The sequence below is a fragment of the Heterocephalus glaber genome, unplaced genomic scaffold (genome assembly GCF_053883595.1).
Source record: "Heterocephalus glaber isolate CG9 unplaced genomic scaffold, H.glaber_assembly_v1.0 deba00001428, whole genome shotgun sequence".
In the NCBI taxonomy this organism is placed as follows: Eukaryota; Metazoa; Chordata; class Mammalia; order Rodentia; family Bathyergidae; genus Heterocephalus; species Heterocephalus glaber.
This window is the reverse complement of record NW_028258293.1, coordinates 25,340,325-25,360,276: the sequence shown is the minus strand read 5'-3', so window position 1 is coordinate 25,360,276 and position 19,952 is coordinate 25,340,325. Positions and strand designations below refer to the sequence as shown.

Here is a 19,952-nt window from a genome sequence, read left to right as displayed (position 1 = left end):
CCCAAACAATAAAAACATATTAATTAATCATAAATAAAATTTATGTAGAAATAAAATTATTTTGCCTTTTACAGCTAACAATGTTAAGCATGTTTGAAGACATAAAAACCCATGCAAGCATTTTAGTATATTTAAAATATTCACAAATTCAAGAGGGCTTAAGTGAAATTCAAGTCAGAGTCCATGAAAAATCATTTGCTTGACTTCTCTGTTAATGGTGAATATTGAACACTCGTTCCCAAATTAAGAAACAATTCTCAGAAGTATTTTCAAAGCACATCTATACATATTGAGTTTGAGATTTTAGCCAGTACACTAAGACAAAGAGGCAAGTGGTAAAAAGGAAAGAAGAAATAAATTTTTTAAACTGCAAATAATAATTTCCAAAGGTTAAATCTCACATAGTTTCTCTTATATGAGAAATGCCAACTATAACTTATTTAAGGAGTAAAATAAAAGAGAGAGGATCAGAAACAGGGAGGTAGATTTTGTAGATATTGGAAGGAGATCTAGAGTTGGCAATAGGGAGTGGGGAGATGAAGGAGAAGTAAAAATGAAGATGAGATGTGTATATGTGCAAATTTGCTAAAATGAATATAATCATTTTTTATTTCAAATATTTTTTATTTTATGAAAAATGAAACAAAATTTCATAAAAAATAAGATGATAGGGGGGCGGGGATGTAGCTCAGTGGTTTTGCCGCCTGCTGCGCAAGCACAAGGACCTGAGTTCAATCCCCGGTACCACACACACACAAAAAATTGTTAACAGCTATGCACTGCGTGTCATTATTTTCAAAGTAATTACTCAAATACAAGATATAGACCCAAAATTTTCTTACAAAAAAGAAACATAATAACACAAAATTTTCTATGCAGTGGACTAAGATAAACTAGTAATAAAAATTTAAAAATTAGTATGTATATTAAAATATTCTTGAAACAAAGACATAGGCAATTTGAGGAATTATTTGAATTATTCTCTTTTTCCTTTCTCTCTTTCTTCTATTTTGCTCTTTATTTGTGTAGATATACACGTACACATGTTTCATATAAGAGAAACCATGCAGTACTTAAGCTTGTGTGTCTGACTTACTTTACTTAACATTATGTTCTCAAATTGCATCTATTTACATACAAATGCCTCAAGGTTATTTTTATGGCAGAGTACCATATTTAAAAAAAAAGACCAAAGCACCAAGAAAAGTGCACAGAATCTTGCCAATAAGGAGATAAAAGTGATCTTTTCATTTATTTTTACTTTTTCAAGATTCTAAGTACATTAACAGTTTCAAAGTTTAGTTACAGTGGTCACAACAGTGATAGTAGTAATTGCAGTTTCATTAAGTTATAGCAGTAGTAAAATTATATTTACAAAATGAATTATATTTTGTTTCTTTCAACTGTCAACTTGCCATAGGCCTGAAAGTTGAAAAAATAAATAACTGTCTTTTGTTTTTTAAGTATAAAAATTCTCTCTCTCTGATTTTTTTTTATTGGTACATTTTAGGGATATGATATGCTGACATTTATTATTGGGAATTTGCATCTTTACATAATATATCTTATTTTTCCCCATTCCCTTGCCCTCCCTTCAACCTCTCCACGCCTCCCTGTTTACAAAGACTTTCATTTTTTAAATTTTCCCATATTTATTCCTTTCTTTTCTTTCTTTTGCCTTACCCCTCCCACCTCCCCTTCCCCTTTAGACCTTTTCTTCCTATTTCACATTATCTATTAAACATTTTGATCCTCATTTACACTTTCAGTTTCTCACACTATAGAAACTATTTGATATTTATACATGGGTGTACTATTTATTTCACTTAAATAGTATTGCCTAAATGTGCATCCATTTAGCTATAAATGTCTTTAGCTTCTCATTCTTTATGGCTGAGTAGTACTCCATTTTATTTGTTAAAAGCCCACACATCTTCTTTATCCAGTCTTCAGTTGATGAGCACTTGGGCTATTTCCAAGTTTTAGCTATCACAAACTGTGCTGCTATGAACATGGGTGCACATGTATCGCTGTGGTTTGATTCTTTTAATTCTTTTGTGAAAATACCCAGTAGGGGAATAGCTGGTTCAAATGTAACCTCTAATCTTAGTTCTTTGAAGTATATCCATACTGATTTCCACAGTGGATGAACCAGTCTACACTCCCACCAGCAGTGGAGCAGGGTTCCCTTTTCCCCACAGCCCCGTCAGGATTTGTTATTGGCTGATTTCTTGATAGCAGCCATTCTTTCCAGGGTGAGGTGGAATCTCAGGATTGTTTCTCTCTGATTTTCTTTTCACACACTTCAAATGATTTCAAATCATCATGCTCTGAACATGACCCATGACTTAATATTTCCTTGTTCTCATTATTTCCGATGAAGTAACTAAATATTTTCGGGCTTGGAACTGTCAAGCAGTGAGTATATTTTTTCTGCAAAGTACGGACTGGCCTCAGGAGTGTGATGACCACTCCAGGGACTATGTCTGTGATAGTCTCTTGAGATCAGTTCAGATTCTACAAAGAGCCAAGGGAAGAAAGAGCTAAAGGCAGATAATGAGAGGTGCTTAGCTATCAATACCTTTCTGAATCTAAAATCTGTCAGAAAAGATCTTTTTCATCCATTGTGCTTATATTCCAGCTAGGTATTTATTTATCTGGGTGAGTTTCTACTCTATGTGCTGGCAATTCATATAGCTGAGGATTCTTAATTGTAGAAAATTTTAAAAGGGAGCAGAAAAGATAGCTAATTGAATGACATTAATCCTGTGTTAACAAAATTTCCTTTGGCTTGGTCAGCTTCCTTTTCTGGATCTAAGATGTATGTTTGGTTGTTTTATGAAAAATTTGTAAGACATATTAGATTCATGTCATTGAGGGATGGAAGAGAACCAAATGTGATTTAAAACTATCATTCTAATTGAATATGAGGAAAACTTAATGAAAACTTATGATAATTAGTAGCAAAAGCAAGATGAAAACAAGAATTCTTTTCCAATGTAATGTTTATGTACAAGTAATTATAACATTGCTTGGTTTATTAAAATTTTAAGTAAGAAGAGATTCTCTGAGTTTGTGTGTATGGTGTGTTTTCAACAGGAAGGCTTGAAAGATGTGGACAGATGATAAAAACCATAAGTATTCTACTGTCTGTGACAGCTTTGTCATCTGATTCTATTGCTGTAGTGTCTATAGTGACCTAAACTCATAATCCACCCCCAGAAATCCAACCTTTTCTGTATCAGAGACATTAATATCTTCTATTTTTTACTCATTTTTGGCACTTTACTCTGTCTTCATTTACTATACATATCTCATTTTCCACTATGTGACCAGGATAATTTTCTGATCTCATTATTGCGTAAAGCTCAGTGGCACAAAATGCATACTTTATTGTCACAGAAGCAATTTTTAAATTAGTCTTCCCACTCATGCCATTGCTACATCCTGTTCTAAAATTTTAAGAGGGGATATGATTATTTGTCAGGTGAATTGGCCCAATTGTTTCAATATGTTAAATTCATTGACTCCACCAAGGTGTGTACAGGACTGGGACATCATGTATCTGCTTTAATAGTGATCATTGTTTCTGCTTACATGAATGTCACATCTTAAAGGTCTGGCTGATCAAAGTCATTCAGCTCTAGAAAATTCAGTTTATGATGGAGTTTTTAACCAATTCTTTCTTCAGAGTTTTTTTTCTTTATGTATTCTGTTATATGTTTCTGCAAGAAAGCAGTAGTGTCTGCCGTCACAGAAGTCCTCGATATTTCTGACAAGCATTTCCTACCAGGCATGGATTGCTTAATGAAATTATTGAATTTAGCTATTATGGTGATACTAGAGCTGATTTTTACTTTTATTCCTAATGAGATTACCTAGAAAAGTATAAATAATTGTCTCAAATGTACTTTCTTTCTGCAGCTGCAGTAGCTTTTGCATTTAACAGTTTGTGTCACCTTAACAAGATGTATTAATCTATATTAGCAATCACTTTTAGGGAATTCATCACTACTTCCACCTAAATCCATTTCATATTGATATCAAAAGGAATTTATTTATATAAAGTATATTTATTTTGCTCTGTATCTCTTATTTCCCTGGCCTTAGCTTGTTGATGTCTGTAGCTACCGCATCTCATAAAACAAGATCTCCTACTCTCTATCAATTGTTAAAACATTTTATATTTTATTACATTGGTGAATTTCTAATTTTATCCACATAATGTGTTACTACTGACTATGAACCATTCCATTCTTTTCCTGTAGTTTTACAAAAGTGATCCCTCTAGTTTCCCATCAATGAAAAAGAAGTCTCATTCAGAGAAGTTCTCCTTATTCAGTTGATGTATTTGGCTGTGGTACAATTATAGGAAAATAGTATAAAAAATTTTATGTGGTTTTAAGCTTATAGAACTGTTCAGGAAAATCATTTATTTAAATCTGATTATAGATAATGTTGTTTTAAGCTTTATTTGGTGGTTTTTCCAAAGAAAGAAATGAACTAAAATATAAAAATGATCAGAAGTTTTGGGTGGATGTGAAGAGGGGCAGTATATTCAAAGGGATTAGGAGTTATTTTCACTGCCAAGTGGTAAATTAAAATGGAAAGAAGCACGTAGGTTACATCGAGATCCACTAAAGCCAGTATCTTTGCATCTCAGGCACATTGATGGCCTAAATATATTTAATCCATGGAGGTTACCCAACAGACTAGGTTTTGAGGGTAAACTAATCCAGTTTATTGCCCCTTCATATTTCATTAACCTCTTCTCTATCTCCTCAACTTTCCTCTTTTCAGATCTCTGAGTGTTTAGATCATTTTCCATTCCATTCTGTTTATGCTCGTGATACAATAGTAACTGTGATTCCAACATACTCAGCCACTACTGAATAATCAACTACGAAATTCCTACAGGAACCTAAAAAAATTGACTGGTCCATAAATAATTCAATCAATATTGCTTAAAGAAGAAAACTCAAATTGATCTGGCAGTTGATTTCTAAACTGCAAAAGAAAATGTAGTTTACAACCTGAACATGAGAACGTAAGAAGACCGAGCAATGCTTCACAACTGAACATTCTGAACTTTGAGTTAATTGGAAAGGGTTTATGGGATTGGGGCCCTATATTATGACTTCAAGTATCACAGAGGAGTTTATCCTAATCTTTACTGTGTCTGGAGTTTCAAGATAGATATAGACAAAAAATTAACATTGCCACCTCTGATGCCTTATGAGAAGACTACAGAGACTAGCAGAATTGGTGTTCTTAAAAAGCATAGTTTCCATTTAAACAAGTTCTTAGGAATGAACATTTGATTCAATTTCTCATCAACAAATATCAACATTGGATTTTTAAAAAGATAAGTTAGCACTCTATTCTGTTGTTAAAATAAATTGATGCCTAAAGATTAAAGTCCCATGGTCAAATTTCCATCCATATTTAATCTTGTTCTGAGAGGAAATATGAGGACAGTTCCCTTCTCCTTCCCGTTCATAATTTTTCTCTGAATAGCTCAAAGAATAAATAAGTAGTGGACACAACCAGCCTCATGAGATCCACCAACATGTCATATCTAAACCCCAGGACAGTGATCCTGATTGGTATCCCTGAACTAGAGAATGTGCAGTTTTGGATTGGATTTCCTTTTTTTGCCCTGTGCCTGGTGGGTCTGCTAGGGAACATTCTATTACTAATTATTATCCCTATGGAACGCAGTTTACACCAACCCACGTACATCTTCCTGGCAGTATTGGCAGCTACTGACCTAGGTCTTTGTGTAGCTATTGCACCTAAGATGTTGGCCATTTTCTGGTTTGGTTCGCGCTCCATGGCATTTGACACTTGCCTCACCCAGCTCTTCTTTGTTCATGCCTTGCAGGGCATGGAATCTGGCATGCTCTTGGCCATGGCCTTTGACTGTTACATTGCCATCTGTCATCCTTTGAGGCACACATCCATCCTCACACCTTTCTTTCTAGTTCAAGTGGTGCTGATGGCAGCAATCTGGGCAACAGTACTGGTTGGGATTTTACCCATTTTATTGAGACAATTGAAACTTTTCCACTCTTTGGTTATTGTCCATTCTTATTGTGAGCACATGGCTGTAGTCAAGATGGCTGCAGAAGATGTTTATATTAACAAGTCATATGGGCTCTTTGTGGCTTTTGCAATTCTAGGGTTTGACATAATCTTTGTCTTCTTCTCCTACATTCTGATTTTTCAGGCAGTGTTTCATCTTCCCCAGAAAGAAGCATGAATCAAAGCATTCAATACTTGTACTGCTCATATTGTTGTCTTCTTGGAGTTTTACATCCTTGCTTTTTTTTCTTTCTTCAGTCACCGTTTTGGTCATGTGTCACCCTATGTCCACATCCTCTTGTCTACCATCTACTTGCTTGTGCCCCCTGCCTTTAACCCTATTGTCTATGCTGTGAAGACCAAGGATATTCGCATAAAAGTTGCTCAGGTTTTTATGCTGAAACTTGATACCCAGCAGTGACATCACAAGCAATATGTAAGAGGAAAAATACCCATTTGCCTGTTTAAGGTAAAACTTCTTGTATTATTGTAGTGAGATTTTTGCATCACAGTGATCTCCCTTAAAGAATTTCTATTTCCAAAAGATGCAAGTCAGAATAAATTTGCATATAAACTATGCATGTGCCTTATAAATCCTTACCACACCCGCTTCTGTCCCTTTTTACTCTCTTCAATTTTTCCTTTTACTTTTTTCTTTCTATCCTTTTTTCTTCTTTACCATTCACATATTTCTTGCGTCTTTCTGTAAAAACAAACTGAGTTTATTGTTTGGATATGCAGCAGTGCCAGAAACATCCTTTATATTGCTATAATGGTGATATAGAAATAGTAGGAAAATATAATTAATTATTTAGCCTATTGTAAGATTTAAAACAATAGATTTAGTTTCATTTGTAAGAAAGAATAATACTTTAGAAGAAATCATAAAACTTGTTGGAAAGAAAGTCACTCCAAATGAGAGATTTGAATAACAAATTTTATATCAGATAGGGAAATATTACTTACTATAATTTCAATCAAGTTTTAACTATCATAACTCATATATATGTGCAGCTGTGTGTGAATCTTCCTTGACCATGGAAATCACGACTTACTCTGCCTTCAGTGGGGATCAAGCTATATAAATTCTTCCTCAGTAGGGGATTATGTACTAATATTCCAGTCCTTTGACACTTGTTTTTATTTAACTATAAAAATATAGTCTTTTTATTGGATAAGAAAGCGACTCCAATTTTCAGACCGGCACTGCTTTTCATGTCCTTGGAAGGAGCCTGTTATCTGCTGGTGTAATTTAAACTCATAATAAATAAATTCATTTTTTGGGCCATAGTCCATTAGGAGAAAATATGGAGAGTTTTTACATGTAATCTGTTAAATTAATCAGGTTCTGTGATGAGGAGCATGCAACACTGTCTTTTTTTTCTATTCTTGTCACTATAAATCAAAAGGATTTGTAAGCTAGAAAAGAACAAGACACTTAAACTGACATTTAGCTGTATTCTTCTTCATTTCCTTGTCATGTCAGACCTTCTACTCATGGACATCTATTACGAGAGGGCAATACACCATCATAAGTACCACCACATGCACACTAATATTATTAATCCAGTTTTTCCACTCACTGTAGTGGTTTCACGCTCCTCCCCTCTTGAGGGTTAATGATTTATATTTTTTCTAAGAATACAAAAGGAAGATCAAAGTTTACCTTATGAAGGTCTCACATTATAAACAGGAGATTCATAACAAAAATAATAAGAGTTTTCACAAAAGTGAACCAATGTGATAATTTTGTGTAAATAATGTACTTGTAAATTGATCCAAAGAAAGACTTGTTGGGGAGGGAGCAAGTAAGACTGTGAAGGGAAGAAAACCAATAAAATGAGGCAGAACTGAGCAAATTACTGCTGTGTATTTTCAGAACTTTCTCTTTCTAGGTATAGTTAGAAAAGCTGTAAGAGACACAAACCCAAATTCCCTTTGTGAGGGTCTAGAAATATGAGGTATTTATTCAGTTATTCCAACCCTTACTAGAAGGTGGTAACTCCTACAATATCACATTCCCAATATTTCTTGCAAACTGCAATCATGGGTAGCTCTAATGCCCCAAACCAGAGAAAGATCTTACGCTAAAGAGTCAAGGAAGTCTTTGGCATGAACAGGAACTTTACAGGGTACTTCTGGAGCAGCCTTAAGGTAATTAAGCAATCTTTAAAAATGCATTGAAAAAGAAATAATGAATGATTCATTAAGGAAATGTGTAAACATTGAAAGGCAAGAGAAGGTATGTGTGCCCATATTCTCTCTTGGTCTCAAACAGATGATGAGGGGGAAAAGGAAATGCTGGCTATATCAAGGACTGTATTCTGGAATAGAGCCCCTATTTCCTGTGCAATTATATTTTTAAGAGAATTAATATTTTAGCTTCATGTACTAAAATGTTTAGGATTTGGGTAAAGCAATCTGAAGTGCCAGATGTTTCGAAGAGTAATAAGAAGCACAGCCTTTTCAATATATGGAGACGTTGCAGTTCACCTGGCTCAAGAGAAAGCGGTGTTTGGCTTTATATATAAAATACAGAGACAGAGTAGATGACATTTTTATCCTAGATGAAAATGTTTGTATTAAAATTATTTTGTGTATTTCCTGGGAACAGAATTACATTTATGATTATTTTTTAACAGAAGAATTGACCAAAGGACTTAGATTTCCAAACAATATAAAGTAGATGTTTTCAAATGAAATAATATAATACACTAGTGGGGGAAATTTTCAATCCTCCTGCCACTGTCTAGTATATGAGATCTCTTAATCTATGCATTGATTTCTCTATTAATTTTACTTTAAATCAGTACTTGTATTATGCCACATAAAAAGTGTGTGAGTTGGTATAGCCAGAGAAGAGATTTTCAAAGATGTTTATAATATTATCATCCAAACTACATGTCCAGTACAACTCACATGAAATGTTTCCCAAGCACTGAATTTTAGCAGATTTTTCAGTTATTTTGAGCAGGAGAATACTGTGGAAGTGATGCTGTCAATTTTGTGTGTAGACCATATCTGGCTTAGTAATCTCTGCCTTTTACCACTTGAAGCCCTTAATCACAATGAAAGAAAACCATCCTAATGTGGTGGAGACAGACCACAAGGGAGGAGCTCTAAGAAACCAGGCTTAGTGAAGAAGCCACAGGGAATGCCCATCCTTGTGAACCTATTGGAGATAGCTAAGTTAGTTAGAAATTATTGTAAGGCAGTTAAACAAAGCTGGGCCCTAGGGATAGAAAAACAATTGAGGCACATTCACTGGTTATAATTGGGAAAAGAAATGAGGTACTACTTCCCCTAGAGATGAACAGTAGTGATTGATATTCTAAATGGACATCAATCTCCTTAGCCCACTTCATTTCCAGAAATTTCTTGTACATGACTTGTTTTCCCATTTAATCAAAAATTACCTGGGTGACTGTACTTGTAATCTTATTGGTTGGTCATGCTTTTGTCCTACTTCATACCCATCTTGTGATTTTCCATTGGATCTTATACTTTTGTCCCACTTTGAATCCACCTCACCGAATGGCTTTGCTCAATAAAACACCTTAGAAGAGCGAGGTGGACAGGCAACTTACTTTCTGGTCTCCCTCTGTCTCTCTTAGACAGAAGCTATCTTTCTTTCAATAATTTTTTTCCTACTATTAACCTCCATTGTTCCTAGAATTCATTCTTTGATTTTAGAGAATACAAACTCGAATTTTGGATATCTAGTATCTTTGGGAGTTAAATCTTTTCCCCCTATGTCACACTTTCAGATCATTCCAGTCTGCAGCACTTTTTGTAATGAAATCACATATGGGACCATAAGTGAGAACAGTAAGCTAAGTTCAGGCAACCAAAGAGCTAAATTCTTCAGTTATAATTCTGCAAAAGACAACTTTAATAATTGAGAAGCAGAATTTACTTTAGAGAACCCATTGGACCACTGGTGCTGAGAGAGAATGTCATAAATATTATTCAAAAACCGGGGGCCGGGGACTTAGATCAGTGGTTCTGCTGCCTGCCTCGCAAGCACAAGGACCCGAGTTCAATCCCCGGTACCAAAAAAAAATATTATTCAAAAACAGACTTGAAGAGTCTTCACTCTGAACCAAGGCGGTGGAGAGGAAAGTGAGGTTGGAAACAAATACCAGCCTCTCCTTACCCTTTCCCGTGTCTCCTCTGTTCCTATTTCCTACCCTTCTTTCCTTCTCTTGGTTTATTATCCTATTCTTCTATTTTAGTGGGTGGGCCAACTGTGTAAGTACATGCATCATCTCATGATCTTTTTCTCAGGAGACAGATCATTTGAAAATGAGAGTTATCTATTCAAACTATTTATTAAACTCATGCCATGGAAATTCTAGATTCTATGAAAACAAGTATAGACAGTTTCTTCATTTTAGTGTAGAATATTTGAAGGAGTCAATTTCATATTTTGTGATTTCAGTCATGATAGAGGAAAGAGGCCATTAGAAACCATGGAAAAGGAAATATTCGGTGAAGCAAAATAAGAAGCATAACTTCAAGAAAGGTGGAGAAAAGAAAGTATCATATGAATGGATTCTAGAAGCTGAATAACAGCATGTGATGGCACCATTCTGAGATAGGCTGTCAACTTATTTGAGCAAATTTGTTTGAAAATTGGTGTATGAAAACTCTGGAGATTAACAGTAGTTTCACATTATAACATATATATATATATATATATACACACACACACACATATTCTTATGCATGTATGCATATAACAGGGGAAGTGTATGAATATACAGATATGTAAGTATGAAATCATGACAGAGTCAGGGAGACAGTAAGTTGTTTATACATAGATAAAAGGATTAGAAGTATGTATGTGAAAAGTGTATATTTATGCATATTTGTGAGCATAAATATCATCTGTTCTTATGTTTGTTCTACATTCACCTAGGGATATCTAGCTACAGGAATTAGAGGTGGGAGGATAAGTATGAGTTCCCTATATATATCCTTGGGTTTACTATTGCCTAATGATATTTTTAACACTGAGATATTAGTTTAAAGCCTGTGAACAACTGAACTACCTGGCATGAATCCTGCTGTTAACTAAAGGTCATTGTAGAAGGAATGGCAAAGTTTGTAAACAAACAACTGTGATACAGAACAGATCATAGGCAAAGACATCTGGAAGAAGCACAAATTAAAGAAAAGGTTATATTGATATTATTTAAAGATAGTCATTAAGGACAACAACTGAGAGAAATGTCTCTTGATGTGGGAAAATTTTTCACTAAGAAAAACTGAGCTAAGATGCCTTCCAAGTGTCAGGAAGAATAGCTAAAGTGGTAAGGAATATATGGTTCTTTACAAATAAAACAGTCAAGTTTGGCTGAACTGATGGCTCCTAGAAGTTTTGTGGAGAATAGAGTGTCTGGCAAGGCAGGTTGGTGGCCAGCCATGTTATAACTTTAATGTCATACAATGGCATTAACCTTGAGAAACAGAATGTTGAAGATTTTAAGTGGATGAAATGAGATATTTGTTTGAGAAAGACAACTCCAGCTGCAGTGTTAACAACTTTGAATATGAGAGAAATTAGAGACAGATTAGAAAGATTTTACCTTCTATGCATGCAAGTGACAAAAGTATAAGGTAGAAAACAGGTAGTAGAAATGTACAACATAATTATTGTGATCAGTTGTATGATGATACAGAAAAACTAGGCAATTTCGAGTTTCTAAAATTAATTTAACTCAAGTAAAATGAACAATAGAATGAAATATATGGGACCAATATAGTTGGCCAGGAGATCAAGAGTTGATCAACAATGCAATATTTTTCCTCATAGGTTCAATGTTACACAGCAGATCTATATGTTATATTAAGTGATTTTATCACACTAAAATAAAAACTTGAAAAACTTTAGTGTGGAAAGCATTACATGTAAGGTGTATCTAAAAAGTGATTCACAATGCATTTGCAATTTGCTTTCTGGGGCACAGATAGAATTTATAGATTAAGATATAGAGGTAGATATTTACATGTAAAAAAAGTATGAAATCAGCTAGGCAGAAAGTAAAATTGAAGTTAGAAGAAAAAACTAGCTTTCAAGGAATTTTCTTTATTTGTAAATTGCCTATGTCTTAGGTCCAATTTATTGTATATTACCCGAGATGATTTCCCTGTTCTTTCCTTTAGCTTTTTCTAAAGCACTTAGACAGAGAAAGGTAGCTCATTACTCACTTATATACTCATAGATATTTGTGTATATTTATTTTATTGGGATTATTTTAAATGATACATTATTTTCTGCTTGTGAAATAATTAAAATGCAAATATGGAAGAGAAAAATTAAATCAACACACATTTTGATAATTATTTTTATCCAAGAATCTGAATAATATGTGCCTAAATTGTATTTTAACCTCATTTGTAAAGTGTTTCTCATTTATATAAATGACATGATCAAACAATAAAATTTGGAGCAAAACATTATCCTATTTTATTATTTATAAAACTGTTTAAGGAATATTCTGATTTTAAGAATTTCATAACAATTGGATCCTGATAGAAAAAAAATGCTCCGATTACATTCTCAGAGATTCTCTTTTACATTGATTATTTATTTTCCTATGAAACCTCAAACCTGGAATGAATTATCTCTACTTATAACGTAATATGACATCCAGTTCCACATCACCAGATCTCCTGTCCACCAAAGATACCAACCTCATTCTGCTTGAGAGTGGAAGATTTGCAACACCCACTCCCGCATTTGTTTGGTCCTTGCCCCATAAATCAAAGGGTTGACCATGGGAGGGACCAGGAAGTAAAGGTTGTCAATGATGATCTGTAGATAGGGAGCCATATGGTAGCCTAAAACCTGGGCCAGGACAGAAAAGACAACAGGAGAATAAAAGAGACCAATAACACAAAGATGAGAGCCACATGTGCTGAGAGCTTTGCCCCGTGCTTCCCAAGATGGTATCCGAAAGACAGCATGAAGGATAAGTCCATAGGACAGAATGATAAAAAGCAAATCAAATCCTACTGAAGCTACTATAACCATGAGGCCATAAACGATATGGTCAGAGATGTCTCCGCAGGCTGTCATCACCATAGCCATGTAGGCACAGTAGGAGTAAGCAATTATGTGAGTTTGGAACCTTTCTAGTCTTTTTGCCAAGATGGGTGCTGGGGTCAGCACTGCTATTGCTCTTGCTAGGATAGCTAGTGCCATTTTTACAAGTACTTTTATATCAAGGATGGTTACATAGCTCAGAGGATACCAAATAGCCAAAAATCTGTCAAGAGCCATGGCAAGGAGGATCCCCGATTCCATGACATAAAAGGAAGGGATGAAGAACATCTGTGTGAGGCAGGCATCAAAGCTGATTTCCTTGGCATTCATCCAGAATATACCCAGCATGCGGGGCACAGTGACACTGACCAAGCAGAGGTCAACAACTGATAGCATGGCCAGGAGGAGAAACATGGGCTCATGCAGACTCTTCTCCATCCGGATGATACAAACAATGGTGACATTGCCCATGATGGTGATGACAAATATCAAGAAAAAAGGCACAGAGAACCAGCCATGGGAAGATTCCAGGCCAGGTATTCCTGCCAGAACAAATATCAAGGGTCGAGGAATGGAGTTGTTGCAAGTGGACATCCTTAGCCTGGGCTCCTCAAGGTCTGATTCCTAGGGAGAAAGACACAGAAGTGTTTTGGTTACTGTGTTATTTGCCCTTCCGTAAAGTTGGTCATAACAGTATTTTATGGGGATAGTTGTGGTTATGTTATATAAACTAAGCATCAGATAAAGTCTTTAGCTTTTCAGGAGCATAGGAGGATTATTCCGGACAAATTTCTCTGCAAAAGGAAGAAGCATTCTCAGGAACAAACTCTCCATAAATATATAACAAGTCCATAGTGTAGCATTTGCTACAGCCCAGATTCTAACATTCAACATTTGTGGTTCTCCAGCATTATTTCCTGGATACCAGTATGGATATCCTGGATATGGAAGGACAATATTTACCACATTATAGGCAGGAAGTAGCAGTATGAAAGATCCAGAAAGCTGAATTTTGACATCTCAAGAAGCTAATTTAAAGATACAGTACCTGGGTCCTCAGTTTCTGGAACTGGACTTGGTGTTTTGGGATTCTTCCCTGGAATGCTTAGTTACCCAGTGTTGATTTTAGTAAAGAATCTAGGAAATCTATTGGTATTTTATATGAAGAGTATGATGGCTTGGAGGAATAATGCCTGTTTTGGATGACAAAAGTGAAATCTAAAAATGTTTTAATAAAAATTAATCTAGTATTAAATTTCCAGACTATTCAATAAACCTCAGTTGGGAAGTGGAGACAGAGCAAAAGAAATGAATGGTCTTCTGTATATATGCTTTATTTTTGTATGGAGAACATAGTTTGAGAGTTACTGGTAATAATTGTTTTGATATAAATAAGGTTTTCTTTTATGTGTTAAATATTTTAACCTATGTAACTATTTTGAATAGAAAAACACATTCACAAATTTACATGTTCAAGGTAAGCCATAGATTAATAAGCATATTGTCAATATACTTAATAAATATATTAAAATAGAAATAACATAATATATAAATACAAAGATTATAACAAGACTTTAATAATCATATGATTAATTCTCATTATTGATAGACTCCATATTTGTTTAAAAATATTCCACCTGTATCATATTTATAAAAACTATCACAGAAAATGAGAAATGTTTCTAAAAGCTTAAGTGAAAAGTAGAAAAGTATACCACAAGTTACTTAAAAATTAAATATACTAATATTAATATTGTGATGTAGAAAATTGCTTTTACTTATTAATTTGTATTACTGTTCATTTTATTTATATCTGTGTCAATTTAATTTCAGATCTTAATTCAGTATCTCTTAATTTATTCTAATGCCAGTACATTATTTTTAAGTTTCTGCTAATTAATTATGAGTTTATATAAGCCACAACCACAGTAAAGTAAACAAAAAGTTTGGCTTGCATTGTATACACTGTGAATGGAGTTTTTGCTAATTAATCCACTCTGCATATGTAGGAGCCCAAAATAGGATGGCATGTCTATCTAATACACTATTGTAGCATATTTACATCGTAAATTGTCATTCAAACAAAAGAATAAAAGTATTTCTTATTTCAATTCCATTTGGTGAAAAGCACACCAAAGTTTATTGCTAAGCAGTTCTCTTGAAAGCTATCTTGGTACAGTAAAAACAAAATTTTTGGAGTAATACACGGAGTAATGCATGGAGTAATACATTTACTCTATGCAATTCAACTTAAGATTTCAAGATTTTAAGCTTCATTTCCTCACACAAAAAAATTGAAAGAAGCATATATTATAAAGCTTATAAATCTACCATTGAGTTCCAATAGTGTTCACTGCATAGTTCTTTAAATGTTTTAGTTCTCTAGAAATCCAAATTTTCTTGCTTTCCTGTGAAATACAAAGTACAGATAAGATATAATGTAATGCTAGTTTGTTGTTTCCTGAAGTAAACTCTGATTAAGATAATGAATAGAATGATGTCCTAAGAAACAATATTTAATGCTCCTGATAATTTTCTTCCCCTAATTTTTTGATTTACTTTAGGAAAAATATATTTAGTGTCAACAAATAAAAGGTGCTAAAACTTAAAATGTACATTGTAGTTTAATAGATGAAAGGATCCTATTACAAAGACCTGTTTCCAAACAGAAACTCTGCCTGTGAAAGCAAAATTTCACTACTGGAGTTTTCATACAGAAATGGAATAATCATTTATTAAGTATACTACAGATGAAATAATACATGTGACAATGAAATTAGTATATTATTGAAATTTTAAGTAATATATCAAGATTTTCTTTTCCAAGCTATAAGGAGCAAGTACCCGAAAAACTGTATCAACATTATCTATAAGTAAACACATCATCAACTCAACATAAATATTAGGAATATACTTGTTATTTTCTAAAGAATGCCATTGGACATTTTAATAATTACAGAATGCCAACCACAGCCATAAAAGTATTAGTGGTTGTAGTATTTGGCTGAAAATACTTGAGAATTACTTTTTCCTGTATGACTTTTTGAATCTCAGGAGTTCTAGTCGTTTTCCCTTCCTTCATTTATCCATTTTCTTTGAGTTGTACCTGCAGACAGGTCACAATGAGTCTGAGACTAGCAGAGTCCACTTGAAGATAATTTTCTCTCCAGAATTATCTGATATTTAAGCTTGAGGCAGATGCATGGCTGGCTGGTCTCTGCCTTCCTGAGTCCCAAGTGACCTCTCTTCTATTAGGCAGGTGTTCTTAGTTTGGATATTCTGAGGAACAAATCCTAGTGTCACCCTTTGAGAATAGTATCTGAAATGAGAATACAGCTATCCTCAACATGGGGATGTTGTGGGAAGCATGATGGTACAGTTTAAGAACTCTAGAGAGAGAAGTAGAGAGAAAGGAATCACTTAGAATAAAATCAGAGTTCTGGAGCAGCAGGAGGGATTATATTCAATACAGTGCTGCTTATAGTTGCAAAATCAATAGTTCAAATCATTTTGATTTTTAATGAATCTAATGTTCCATAAGAAAATTATAAAAGCATCTTTGATAGTATTAATCCCCCTCCAAAAAAGCTGGAAAATATGTACTAAGTAAAATAATCACTGATTAAATTAAGAACATTTTGGGGTAAATGAGATCTACAAAAATAAACAGAATATAGAAATAAGAGCAAAGAAGAACTCTAGACAATAAATACCATCCAAGTTAAGGTTTAATTGAAACTGAATTTTAGAAAGGCTGTTGTCCAAAAAATGCTAAATTTTTGAGCAGACTTAATGGAGGGAGAGAAAATGTTGACAATGTTTTTATTATAGAAACTGGTCGGATGCAAACATATTGAAGATATTAATTATGGCTCCATTTATTCACCTTAATGCATCCAATGCCTAGTAAATTTTAGGCCTTCAAATAGTTATCTATAAGCAAATGTGCCTGCACATGCACACACACACACACACACACATTTTTTCATCAGTCATCTGCTCTGGACTCTAGGCCTAGAATACTACTCTCAAGGATAAGAATTAGTGTTCACCATGTGATCTGGGGGTGTATTAGAGTCACCAATAATCCAGGTCCCATTACCTAAAATATGTTCAGGATACTCCAATCCATCTAATTCTTTCTACTGTGGACATGACAATCAGGATCAAATAATTATTATATTGTTCCAACACAGTGGTTCCTAAAAGATCTACTTCATTCATTTGGTCCATTTTTCAGCACCATTTATGTCATTGCAGCTGACTTTTCTTTTGTAGACATATGACATATTTGTATTTTATATGCTATAGTGCACGACAGGATATTTTGAGATATGTAGTGAAATGGCTACGCCATTAAGAAAATACCTGTCATCCCACAGAGTAACTCTTTTGTTGTGTGAAGAGCACTTAGTATCTACTAAATTACCAAATCTTCAGTATATGATAACATACTATTAGCTATAGTCCTCATCCTGTACATTAGATATCTAGATTTATCTTTTGTGCTGGGGATTTAACTCAGTGGTTCCACTGCCTGCCTTGAAAGCAGAAGGACCTGAGTTCGATCCCCAGCACCAAAAAAAAAAAAAAGATTTATCTTTTGCACATTTTGACCAACTTCTCTCTATCTCCTCCCATGACTCTTGGCAGCCTTTCTGCTCTCTGTTTTTATGTGTTCCATATTTTATTTGTAGATTCTACAAAATATTATGCAAGCATTTGTCTTTTTGTGTTTGGCTCGTTTCACTTAGTATAATGTCCACCAGGTTCATCCATATTGTCACAAAAGTCAATTATCTTCTTTGTCTTAAGACGGAATAATATCACATAATACTATGAACCTGATCAGACTACTCCCGTGCATACAGTTTCAATTTCCTTGTCTTATTTTTAGGATAAAATTAAATAAGCTTAGCATGCTCTTCCCACTCCTGCCTACTACCCATCTTACTCAGGCGATATTCAGTTTGATATCAGTACTCTAGGCTACAAAGGTAACACCATTTTGAGACTCATATTTGTTCAAACATGTTGTTCTCACTCCATGCATCATCACCACCCCCATTTCCATAACTGCTTTGTCTTTCATCTGCTCTTTAACTCCATTTACCACTCAATCAAATGTCATCTTTAAAGAAATTTTCCTTGATTCTCCAGCCTAGATCAAAGCATTGTTAGTTCCTTTACAAAAACTCTTAACCTAATGCAAAATAGGAAGAAAAGGTCCAACGGGGCACGGGTAGTGGGAGGGGCAGGGGAAAGGAAAGAAGGGAAAGGAAAAATGATGAGAAATGGAAAAAATGGAAGTAAAGTCTTTGTAAAAGGGGAAGGGTGGAGGAGGTAAAGGGAGGGCTAGGAATGGGGAAAAAATAAGAACCAAGATGGATCATGTAAAGGTACAAGTTCTCAATGAGAAATGTAATTGTGTTGTATACCTAAAATGTACCAATAAAAGAATTAAAGAATTAAAAAAACCTCTTAACCATTTATTATCCAGTAAAAATATGCACTTGAGTATCAGTTAAGTTGTATATCCTCCTCCAGATGTAGCCCCCCAGAAGTATACATTTCTATTCCTATCTGTTCACTTTTCTTCAGAGTCTATCACAGCCTGGCAGTTAAATAAATATTGGTAATGAATATACAAAAGGCCTCATATTTCTCTTTCATATAGAATTTATTGGAAAGTTTTTTGAGGATTTAATTTTGTTGTTGTTTTTAATTTTATTGAACAATTTCAACTCAATAGTCAATGGTAGATAACTGTAAATTCTAACTCTGTAGTTTATATTTGCACATCCAATATATGAATGACCTTGGTATTTGTCAAAAAATATAACTGAATTTCACAGTTAATGTCAACTCTACATAAGAAAAACAGTACAACCTGAGGTACAGAGTGGGAAAACCATCATCAGGAAAGAGCCAACATGGTGGCAATAGTACAAAAGTTTTACAACTCTTTCAGTGACACTTTCCTCCTTATCCTATGAGAGAGCTGTCCTAGGGTCCTGTCATTTTTCTTTACCACCTTACCAAATAGCCTTACAATATGGTCAGTGATTTTAATTCACAGGTGTTAATTATAACTTTTACCTGAATAGGAGTTCTAAAACATTACAGCTAAATACTATCATCTTGTGTCTTCATTCAAACATTAAGAAAGCATTCATTGAACAAATATGTGCATGGAAAACAAAGAAGTATTCAGAATAAAAAGAAAATAAAGGGTAGGGGATGTAACTCAGTGGTTCCACTGCCTGCCTCACAAGCACAAGGCACTGAGTTTGATACCCAGTACCAAAAAAAAAAAAAAAAAAAGAGGAAAGAAAGAAAATAAAGAAAGTCCCTAACCATGGGATTAGTATTTTTGTATCTACTCAAACTAGATTTCACCACATAGTTAATATGTGATCTTATGCAAATTATTTAATATCTGTGAGCCTGAATTCCTCATCTCTAAAATCAGACTAATTCTTATTCTGATAATTATTACAACTATATAATTGAAATATGCACATATATATATACATGTGTACAAACTACATAGGATACATGACCCAGATTGTAATGTAGTAAGAATGCAAATTTATATTATCATAATTTTAACTGATTACTATTAAGGGATTGCTATGTGGCAGTGTAAAGACTGTGTTGTTTTCACTCATTTAATTGTTGGGAAGAGATATTATAATCACCATTTTATTGATTGTAGCAAATCCTAGAATATTATATCACCTTGCCTGAGCATATAAAATTAGGAACCTAGTGAATAATGAACTTAAACTCTATATCTTTAGACCAAGTTGGTTTA

The 19,952-nt window shown here is 34.1% G+C and overlaps 1 protein-coding gene and 1 pseudogene across 1 annotated transcript; one reads left to right on the top strand and one right to left on the bottom strand.

The window, feature by feature from the left end:
* The first annotated feature begins 5,554 nt into the window (after positions 1–5,554).
* LOC101706584 (olfactory receptor 52A1-like) lies at positions 5,555–6,505 on the top strand (annotated as a pseudogene).
* Positions 6,506–12,784: 6,279 nt separating this feature from the next.
* LOC101706953 (olfactory receptor 52B2) lies at positions 12,785–13,729 on the bottom strand. Its single transcript, XM_004863466.1, has one exon. It carries the CDS (start codon positions 13,727–13,729, stop codon positions 12,785–12,787), a length of 945 nt encoding a protein of 314 aa, XP_004863523.1.
* Positions 13,730–19,952: the final 6,223 nt, after the last annotated feature.